The 11,838-nt window shown below is 33.4% G+C and overlaps 1 protein-coding gene across 1 annotated transcript in view; it reads left to right on the plus strand.

The window, feature by feature from the left end:
* Positions 1–11,838, plus strand: part of Smp_179590 (putative camp/cgmp cyclic nucleotide phosphodiesterase) — a gene marked incomplete at its 5' end in the record, with an annotated part of 58,122 nt that overhangs the window by 40,362 nt on the left and 5,922 nt on the right. Inside the window, 3 exons of the mRNA XM_018799932.1 lie at positions 4,697–4,869; positions 5,577–5,781; positions 6,626–6,700. Of these exons, the coding sequence (XP_018653795.1) occupies positions 4,697–4,869; positions 5,577–5,781; positions 6,626–6,700 (453 nt within the window). The remainder of the gene's footprint in view (positions 1–4,696; positions 4,870–5,576; positions 5,782–6,625; positions 6,701–11,838) is intronic.

Consider the following 11,838-nt stretch of genomic DNA (forward strand, 5'->3'; position numbering starts at 1 on the left):
TCAGGGCGTTAACTTGAGACCACTTCTTTGGCATCCCGTTACCCACTTTTTCAACTTCAACCCAAGAATGAATTTGCGCTACCATCATACATTGTCATAGGTGAAATCCTTTTTCTTTTGCTGAACTGCACCCGTTTTGATTTCTCACTAGAGTTTCAAGAATTTTTCTCAAACATATTCTCTGGTGAGCCATTCACTTATTATTAGAATGGTAGTGTGGTGTGGGTTACTTACATCCACATAAGTAGTATATGGTGAGGGTAAGTTATAGAATGTATTTTGGCAGAAGATCGATAAGGAAAGACTAAGAACGAAGCGTAATTGATATGAAAATGCATGAACAATGAAATCAGAGAAGATGGACTGATATTTTCCAGAAGGAACAATCAAGATTGAGACAATTGATTGACAGTTTGCAAATTAACTGTTCATTGTATGGTTATCAGATTTTAGTGAGATAGTTTGTAATTTTCGTGTCAAATATGTTCGATTGTCCCCACCCGTGTTCTGTTCACTACAGTAGGACTGTGCATTTTTCTCAAATTTTTAGTACTCACCAAAGAAAGACTTTATTTAGACAGGTATTAAAATCCTGAGAACTCCAGATCACTGTTTCGTTTCATCACGAATTGCTTTAATGTTTGTTCATCTAAAGCCAGTTTATGGTGTCAAATATCTTTTACCGTTTGAATTGTTACATCACCATTTCTTATTATCTTTTTTTCAAAGCCATCTTAGATTATTACAACACATTTAATATTCTAATTGTTCCAAGCGTGTATTTTTGTTTTCATCAACATTGGAAAAAATCGCTTTCAATAACATTTTATTTCTATTAATACATTGTAAATGAGACTAGTGACGTTCATATGCAAGGAAAACCACTTTTTACAACATTTTCTTTCTAAGTTCTTTTATGACCACTATTCATTGTTTTTTAAGTCAAAAACAAAGTAAACTCATTTTGTTAATTTATAGTTAATTGAAACTATTATCTAAGTTAATTCCTTAATAAAGATGGTGTTCTGCATAAACCTCAAAGTTAGCTTTTCATGTAAAAATGTATCTATTACTGTAAACTTCCTAGTTTCAATAGCTCAGTAGATAACACTTTGGTTTTTGAAGCTAAAAACGCATGACTCTCGAGTTTCATTGTTGAATATCAGCATTAGGATTGAGGCACATTCAATTGACGAGTCCTAAACAATGTTTTGGATTCCACTACTACCTTTTATTCAAGTTGAATGAAAGCTTTTAATTTTTTTTTTCTTTGAATTCACTTGAGGGAATCTAACAGACAATATTGTTTGTAACTGTAAAAATTAGTTTATAAATATCTTTTAACTCAGTACTGAATAATAATTGAAGTTATATTTAACAACATTTAAAGACCTGAAGAGGACAAAATGTTTCATGAAAATGTTCAAGGTATCTTGTCAATGATCGCTAATAAAAAGGAAACTAGTGTTAGGAAAATTTTCTCGACTACCCACTAACATTTAATAACATTTCTTAAATTAATTAACAGTGTTATAACAATGAATTCGTTTTACACAACCATACTTATTATATTTAACTACTGTAAAGAGCCCTTTATTATATTTCATCATTCCATGCATTCACGTAAAAAAAAATAAAAGTAAACTATTAAATATGTTTGGTTTGTAGTATGTTACGTTGAGCTTGAAGAATAGGTGCCTGTAGGCTGAGTCCCATGATTATTTCATAGTGTGACTCCGTTGGTAGGGTTCGCGTCATGTTTTTTTTTCAACTTTGAAACTAGGTTCATTATATTTGTATGTCAAAATTGTGACATGTAGTGTCGGTTGCTAAGTTGAGCCCACATAGCTTACTGTAGCTTCCGGGATAGCCAATTTTTTCATCCATCCTGTGTCACATTTTGATCTTGTTAATTATTGGCTTATCAACCCTTGACTGTTTTTATATGAGAGTATGTGTGTGCACTTCTTATCTTACTCATCACATGTCTGTAGCTCATTTTCATCTTACTTTAAATATCGATTCATGCTTGGTCAAACTGAGTTGGCTCACACGCCATCCTCACTGCACATCATTTCGCTTCGTTTCTTCGATCATTTGTTTGGATCAACGACTGCATGAAATACACGTGTTTGAAATCCATTCTCGTATGTTACTTATTCAATTCCGTTACTCACTAACGCAATTTAAGTCGATGATTAAATACGAGGGTAGCCAGGATGTATATTTTGACAGCAATCATTCAATAACAATTTATCTGGAGTCAGATCTCGGGCCACTAAAGTTAGGCTGGATCATTTTCTTCGGATTCGATAGCTGTATTGTATTAGATATTTCCGGTAAAATATAGATCCCACTAAAATTCTTATCTATCCTTCCAACTTAACACGTTTTTAACAGAGGTTATGTCAGGAATAGTCAAACATGAAAGTGTTAAAGATATATTTACTTAAAACACTTGTATGATCAGACCAACGAAAAGAGATGTACAAAGATAGGATGGTATTTGAATGGATTGTAGAATCGATCGATCTATATGAATCATTGCATGAGTACCCAGTCACAAAACGGTTAATAAGTTAAGTGATACAAAAGCGTATAAATACTTATTTCATTAGTCATTTTATGACTGTGTATGATCTCACGCAATTTTCACTAGATGTGCTTATTTTGTCTTGTTGGCTAGCAGATGCAATTTTGTCAATAAATCCTTTAAATGCTAATTAGCATAGATATTCACTTAAACATTTTTGATGATATTGGTATACTGGATTTTAATATTTTGCTCATCGAATTTATGTATATTATTGCCAAGATGAATCTTTATAAAAAAACATTGAATTCACCTGCTGATGATGAATAGATGAATTGTTTAACGAAACTGGCTACAAATAAATACCATTTACATGTCAGTGTGTAAGGAGCAGGAAGTCAGATAATATGATCATTCGTGAAAATTTAGTTTTTCCTTATGTTTCAATCTATGATGAAGATATGAATGACAACATTGTATTCAAGTGGCTAGTCCCAGATTATAAAAGGGCACTATGTAAAACTTCTATTTGATATGTACTATTAGTTTTATCACAACTATATTTATTTGTCACCTAGCTGGTTCTGTGAACGTCTTCAAAATTATATGAACTACTCTTCAACATGACTGATATGTTCTTGAATATCTCCGTCGACACGTTTGATTTTGTATTAGTTGCTGGTACTGATGAGGTTTTAAAATGATAGGTACTGCTTTCAAATCCTATAGTGGATATCAGCTTAGGAATGCAGGTGTACTCATCTGACGAGCCTCAAATAAAACACATTCTACTGTCAGCCATATTCCATCCATTCTATGTAAATCTTCGTTAATATTTTATAAAGGATCAAAAAGGTTTTCGATAGCGTTATCTTTTTCTTGACCAGGATAGATTTTTGAAATTTCTGACTGAAATTTCCCAATTCTTATTTTGTCTTTGGTTGTTCTTTTCATATTTCATTTAGATAAAAGCATAACTCATTAACATTACTGAATGCCTTTTTTTCAATTGGTTAGCGCATCATATAACACCTTCCTTTTCAATAATTACGTCTAGAATAAATAGATCATTTTCAACTTACCTATATATTATGTGCATTTACAAGAGTTTTCTCTTTTGGGTTGCACTGCTGACCTAAGTTAATATTTATTTTATGAGTAAAAGCTGTAGCCTGTTTTGTGTTATAGTTTAAGATAAATTCTAAGCAAAATAAATCAAAATTAAGATTCGATTGAACTAATTGAGCTATTGATTCCTACATGAAGTAGTCACTGAAAAATTCTGTCCAGAATCAAAATGAAATCTCCTTAGTTATATCACCTAATCCAGAGAATACAACACCTACCATAACCATAGATTGTAGTAAATGTTAAGTGATACATAAATTTAGATTGTATGAATTGAGTGATATTTCCCTATAAATACCGATTAACTTTTGAATTATTTTACACTATACTGAACGGTATTCTGACGTCTTACTGTTAAAAAAAAAAGGAAAGAAGAAGAAACAAAATGTATCTGTCTGAAACTTTCTGCTATCACAAATATGTTATTGATTTCAATTGGCCTGAAGCATTGTTCAATGGTACTTCAAAATGAAATTAGTCTCACACTGTCTATATTTAAAGAAAATTTTCATAAACATAAGAGAACGAAAAAAAATAATGAGGGAATTTATTAGCAAACGTCTAAATCATTAATCAACCATTCAATGCTAACTTGAACTTCTCCTTCGTTACTTTCATATATATACCAATTATTGTTCAATGAAAGGTTTTGAATAGAAAAAAAGAAAGAAAATCTGACCAATGTCTAGAACTATATGTTGTTAAGTTTGTTTTTCTTTCATCATATATATATATATATATATATATATATATATACATAGTTTGCGTGATTGACTGACTGTTCTAGAGTCAAAACATAATTTATTTCTGTTTGAATTATTTTTTTCTTTCTCAAAACGGAAAGAAATGAGAAAGGCTCATTTCAAGCATAAAATATAACGTATACATACGTGTATAATTTATTTTATTTAAAGAATTATGAGACTACTACTACTAATTATTATTAGCCATGGTTTCATCTCATTTGTTTTTCCTCTGTCCTCTACTTCCTTCCTTTTCTGCATCGAACTGTCTCAACTCTTTTTTTCCTTACAGAAAGGTGATTTTCAGTCAGTATTTACAGATCTTGAATGTTTAGCATTGTTAACTGCTTGTCTATCTCATGATATCGATCATCGTGGTACAGATAATCAATTTCAAATTAAAACAATGTCTCCATTAGCTAAATTATATTCTACATCAGTGCTTGAACATCACCATTTCAATCAGTTCATGATGATACTATCTATAAAGGTTAGTCGATTAATTTTTTCCTGTTCATGTTAATTTTTATGATATTATGTATCTGGAAATGCTTTCCAATTATAAATTGATATTAGCTGATGTATTATTGAAGGTCAATGAGTACTGCATAATCACAATGATGATATTTGTCAATAATATCTACCGACGACTGCACACGAGCAGGAACTTCGCAAATGTAAAGCTTGAAGCGAGGAATATACCTTTATGGCCTACGAGTCAATTAGTCAGTGTTTCGAATCTGTCATCGATTCGTGGTAGCAGTCAGTGATCATGCAATACCGTTGATTAATAATGTCTCGCTTATGAAATGGTTGACTTTAAAAGTTATAACTGGTCTATGCTGTAAAACTGCGTGGATTTCATCTGACCGATCCCCATCTATCGATTATGAAAATTATCTCTGTGCTAGAAAAAGTTTTATTTAAGTGCTTTCAACAAAAGATTTCTTTCTAACCTAAGTCATATTCTTTTCTGCTGGCAGGACACAAATACACAATAGTGTATTTGAATTATGAAGTAAACATCAAAGTGACTATTGTTCTATTCATAATGAAAAGAATTTTATAAATTTGCAGTAATTATAATCCTGCTACATGATTTTTTGCTAGGGTAATAACTTTTTATGCAATCTAAACAGATCAGAATATGATACTGTTGTGAAATTAATTAGAGAAGCTATATTAGCTACGGATCTATCAAGATATTTTGCTAGACTACCGAAATTTCAACAAACTTTGCATCATTTGAAAGAAATTAATGATCAATCTACAAATTTATGGCGAAATGATCGCGAACAACGTTTATTACTTGGCTGTATGTTTATGACAGCTTGTGATGTTTCAGCCATAACAAAACCATGGCCAGTTCAAAAATTGGTAAGTTTATATTGTGTGTATGTACTTTTGATGCTTGTCATATTGAAGTAATCAATTAATTTTGAAAATGTTGATTGTTATAATAGCTAGACAGCTCTTACTGTCTTTGCCATTTTAATATCTGATTACTGCTCCGTGTGATGGCGATGAATATAATCTAGTTTTACTTAATCTTAATTTGTATATTCCTTCTATACGTCCTAAAGTTTACTTAGAAATTTCTAAACATATTACCAATTTAAAAACCATGTACCTGTTTTCTTTTTTTCATACTTTTCATAAAATTAGGTTAGGTATGTCAAGTATAACTATTCAGCCGCGCTTTTAGCTAAGCATTCGTTTGCTCATCATTAATTCATTTTGGTATGTACTGTCTTATTTTCCACTGCGAAGCTCTAATGAATAAAATCAACTATGTTGACAGTAGAAGAGGATCACATTATGTGATAAATTGAATTTAAATATATTTACTTATTGATCCTGACTCGTTAGAGATGTTTATGAGTTCAACCATAGGTAGGATCGGTAAATTTTACCGAGAAATTATATATATATATATATATATATGCATGTTGGTCACATTTCATGTTTAGTTTCATGCTAGATAGTGGAGGGGAGTTTACACGTAGTCCTACATCTAAAGTTCATGTTAATTTGAATCTCCTAAGAAATTTCGATTCACTGAAGCTTCCAGATATACTCTTTTAACTATGATCCAACTAGTAATAAAATTTACATGTAAACTTTCCCATTCTACCTTTAATCGTCTTATACGTTGTTTTTTTCCTCGTAATATCATTCCTATGAAATGTATTGTATTGTTTTCGTTTTCATTAATAAACAGACAGCTGAAATGGTTGCCAATGAATTTTTTGAACAAGGTGATTTGGAAAAAGAACGACTGAACGTAACACCAGCTGTAAGCTGTTTTTTTCGCTCGTTTCTTTTTTGTACTTTATGCGAAAAACTCTTTTCTCTTCACTCTCTCTACACTTTTGTCGATATTGTTCTGGATAAAAGAAAATTAAGTTAATTGTCTACTGGTCATAATTTTGTGATATGACTTCTGAAAAAAGTGACAGTAAGACTTTCTTCTTTTCTATCCAAATATTAAGATTTTTAATGACTTTCAAGGGGAAATTTAATCAGGCCAGTGGTCGCATAATATCGTGGATTGATTGAATTTAAACATTCATACCTTTGGGTGCCGTTTCAGTGGTCTGGGGTTTAAGACTGAAAATCCTTTTCCTTTGTTTTCCGTGTGCACAGTCATCAATGCTTACTTCTGAGTAGTCCCATACTAAGACTAAACAGCCTTCTAGTGCTTCCAGGCCTTCCATGGTAGTCTGGCTACAAGTGACCCATGAATTCAACTATAAAAACATTGTTTGTCATTTTTAGACAATCCGCTATGGGTATCATATGTCATTTATGGTTGTGAAAAAAAAGTGGATCGGTAACCAATTAATTAAACTGTTCACATTTCGGTCACTAATATCTATTTTCATACTTTACCCCACCTATGTTAGTTTAGGCAATAACATAGTATCACTGATCCTTGCAGTTACAATTTAGCTTGAAGCCAAGTACACGAATATATACCTTGTAGATGAATTATTTTTATGATGGACAATCAACGTTAACATCTTTTCATAGGCCATAATTATTTGGCTTCTTTTTCTCCATAATCATTACTATGTATGTTATCATGTAAATGAAGTGAATGAAGACTTGGTGGGGATAACCAATTTATTGTTTAACGCAAAATTATACAGGGGTTTAGTAAAATATGAAAATATTGAACACATCATTTGCAAATCTTTCTTCAGTTGTCCTCTTCATACTCCATTATTCCTCTAATTCTGTTGTTTCGATTTCTGTCAAATTTCCTTCCTGTTGTCTTTATTGGAATCTGCTACCAGGCATTCCACTTCCGATTTGTGCTACATACTACTTATATTTATCAACATTAGTAGCATACATCGCATAAGTAATATGGATACTAATAAACAGTAATCACATGTAGTTTCATTTTAATTTTATGCACAAAAAACAAACAAAGTTCCTTATTCACAAGAAAAATAAACATTGTCGATAGACACTTATCAGATATTGAAATATTGAATTGTCACATGTGTTTTAGTTAAATACATGAGGGAAAAAAAGAAAAGTGATGTGTTGGCGAGAATGACAGTGATTGGTTGTCTTGATGAGTCAGACATTAGATAGGATGACAGGTGTTATGTGTTATATATATTCCCCTATCCTTATTATGTATTGACTGTTCCTTGTTGATGGACACTTATTGATTGACTGTTCTTTGTGTCGGATTTTGGTGTGGAAATATATTGACGTTATAGTCAGGCTAATCTCGTGTTCTTGATCTGAGTTGTGTTGAAGTCCTGTAGAATAGACACTGGGTGGGAATCTAGTGTTAGTATTCGTCTAAGGTAAATTAACGTCCCACATACGTGTAAAAAGTGAAAGGACTGTTATAACCAGAAACCGCAAGCGTTATAATCAGTATCCTTCTCTTCAGCTGTTTATAACAATTGGCGACGGTGATTAAAACGGATCTACGCTTACATATTTAGTTAAAGTGAATTTTGTATCAAAAAAATGGATGATTTGAAAACCTTATTGCAACAGCAAAATTCTCTTATAGAATTATTAGTCAAAAATGTGTCAATATCCTCAAGAACGAATGTGTCTAATTCCACTATGACTCCGGATTCTATTGCTAATTCAATAGCTGAATTTAGATTTGATCCAGAAAGTGGAGTTACTTTTGAGGCGTGGTTTAAACGCCATGATGATTTATTTATTAATGAATGTAAAGAGTGGGACGAAAGTTCAAAATTGAGATTATTATTAAGAAAGCTCGGAGTGTCCGAACATGAAAAGTTCTGTAATTTTATCCTCCCAAAAAAGCCAACCGACATAACGTTCAAAGAAACAGTTGAATGCCTGACACGTATATTTGGAGAACGGTCATCAATTTTTCACACTAGATACCAGTGTCTTCAACTTGTAAAGAAAGTACAGGACGATTACGTAACGTATGCAAGTATCGTGAACCGGGAATGTGAGCGGTTCCGTTTACAAGAAATGTCCTCAGATCAGTTCAAGTGCCTTATTTTTGTATGTGGATTACAATCTTCAGTAGATGCAGATATTAGGACACGGATTCTAGCGAGAATCGAACAAGATCCTAATATCAGTCTACAATCAGTATCTGAAAAGTGTCAAAGAATGGTTAATTTGAAGCACGACACGAATCTCGTAGAAAGGAACAGTGAACACGTGGGAGTTAAAGCTTTGCGTAAATCTTTTAACGGAAATAAAGATTCGAACTCTCAGAAAATCCCGAATCAAGTGAAACACAAAACGTCATGTTGGCGATGTGGTAAGTCTCATTCTGCCAATTTTTGCTACTTTAAAAAACGAGTATGCTTCCAATGTGGCAAATATGGTCATGCTCAAGTATGTTGTAGAAGTAGGCCGAAAAATGCTGACCGTCAGCATAAGTTTCGTAAAGGAAATAAGATGCAGACTTCAAAAGAAATACCACATAACCATAAGTTAGAGGAAGATTGCGTGGTTGCTTCTGTATCACTTGAACCGGAAATAAAGAGTGTTCTGTGATGCTATCAGAATTCTACCAGTAACGGCGGAAACGGTTAAAGAAGCCACGGCTAGTGATCCTCTACTTAAAAGAATAAAAGAAGCTGTTTTAAAGGGTTGGAAACAGGATAAAGCTGATCGAGAGTTTCACCAATTTTTCCTGAGACGTGGGTCTATATCGATTTTTGATAATTGTTTAATGTATGGCGATCGTGTTGTTATCCCTAAATCCCTTCAGTTTCTTGTGCTTAGACAGTTTCACATTGGTCATCCGGGAATGAACAGAATGAAGACAATTATGCGTAGTTATGTCTACTGGCCATTCATGGATAAGGCTGTGGAAGAATACGTAGTGAGATGTCGGCGATGTGCCGAAGTCGCAAAAGATCCCCCGAAAGTAGAATCCCAGCCATGGCCAGAAACGAAAAAGCCTTAGGTCCGACTACACGTTGATTATGCTGGACCGATAAGTGGACAATATTTCTTGGTGGTGGTAGATTCGTACTCGAAATGGCCTGAAATTTATGTTGTACGAAGACCATCTACGTCTGAAACACTGGTACATCTGAGACAATTATTTGGTAGGTTTGGTACACCTAATGTTTTGGTTTCAGATAACGGAACGCAGTTCACGTCGTTAGAGTTTGCGGAGTTCTGTAAACAAAATGGAATTGAACACGTTAGAACTCCACCGTGTCACCCTCAGTCAAACGGGCAGGCAGAGAAATTTGTTGATATTCTTAAACGAGCTCTCTTAAAGATGGGAGAAGACAACGTAGAAGAGGCTCTGCAACAATTTCTCATTTCTTATAGAGTTACACCGAGTCCAAACTGTCAAGATGGGAAATCGCCAGCCGAAATAATGTTTGGCCGACCGATTAGAACATTTTTTAATGTTTTGAACCCGAAAGATAGAATGAGTGGACTACAAAAAAATAAGAAAGGGAATTGTCCGAAAATTCGAGAATTCAAAGTAGGTGACTCAGTCTATGCACGGGATTTCCGGCCTGGCAAGCCAAAATGGATATTTGGGTTTATAAAAAAACGATGTGGTACAGTATTATATGAAGTGATGGTCGAAAATACACTAATTATTAGACACGTAAATCAACTGCGAGATAGAAAAAATGTTTATGAGTCATCTAAACTCAAACCTTTACCAATGGAAGTATTATGTGATACATTTAATATTCCACCACCACCACCACAAGTTGAAATGAGAAAAAATGATCTGAAATCAGAAGTTAAACGAAGGTCATTCAGGAAACGGAAACGAAATTTTTTCAAATAGACCCTAAAGTGAAATCATACGATCAAACTTCGCGAGGGAGGTGATGTGTGGGCGAGAATGACAGTGATTGGTTGTCTTGATGAGTCAGACATTAGATAGGATGACAGGTGTTATGTGTTATATATATTCCCCTATCCTTATTATGTATTGACTGTTCCTTGTTGATGGACACTTATTGATTGACTGTTCTTTGTGTCGGATTTTGGTGTGGAAATATATTGACGTTATAGTCAGGCTAATCTCGTGTTCTTGATCTGAGTTGTGTTGAAGTCCTGTAGAATAGACACTGGGTGGGAATCTAGTGTTAGTATTCGTCTAAGGTAAATTAACGTCCCACATACGTGTAAAAAGTGAAAGGACTGTTATAACCAGAAACCGCAAGCGTTATAATCAGTATCCTTCTCTTCTCTGTTTATAACAAAAAGTGAATATTTATTTACTAGAAAGATTCACTGATCGGTAAATGTGATAAAACTTGCAATTTGTTGAATTCAAAGATTTGTTGTACTATATTTAGTGAATGGGTTTTAGTTGAAATTATGTTGTTTAGTGGGAAATACGAGTTTTTCTTTTCGTCCATTGAAACAATTCTAGTGAATTGTCCTACTGTTAGAACTAACTTTGTTTTGTTTGGTTAATTTTTGTTCCAAAAAAAAGCATTTTCATTTGGTTTTGATTGACATATTGTTATTAGTCTAGTAGTGTTTCATTGTAATACGTCAGTTAAAAAAAATTAACTTTCTTACTGGAATGATGTAAAATAGATTACTATTATTATTGTTATCAGAAAGGGTTTTGTGGAGATTTCAGTATTTTCATAGTTGAAATCATCAGTCTATCGGTTAAGTACTCAGGCGCGAGACTGGTATGTCCTGGGTTCGAATCTCACAAATGCGGGATCGTGGTTGCGCACTGCTGAGGAGTCCCATAATAGGACGAAACGACCTTAAAGCAGTGCTTCCAGGTTTTCCAGGAACAAATCTGACATACCTTCAGAATCCGATCCAATTTACCGATGTTAAGACGCTTAGCAATCTTATTCAGACAGACGCCTACTTGTTTACCATCAACTATACGACCCGAATCGAGAAGATATAGGGAAAAAGCTATAACCTGAATACGTGAACGGGAACTAAACCCAA

The sequence above is a fragment of the Schistosoma mansoni genome, chromosome W (genome assembly GCF_000237925.1).
Source record: "Schistosoma mansoni strain Puerto Rico chromosome W, complete genome".
Taxonomy (NCBI): domain Eukaryota; kingdom Metazoa; phylum Platyhelminthes; class Trematoda; order Strigeidida; family Schistosomatidae; genus Schistosoma; species Schistosoma mansoni.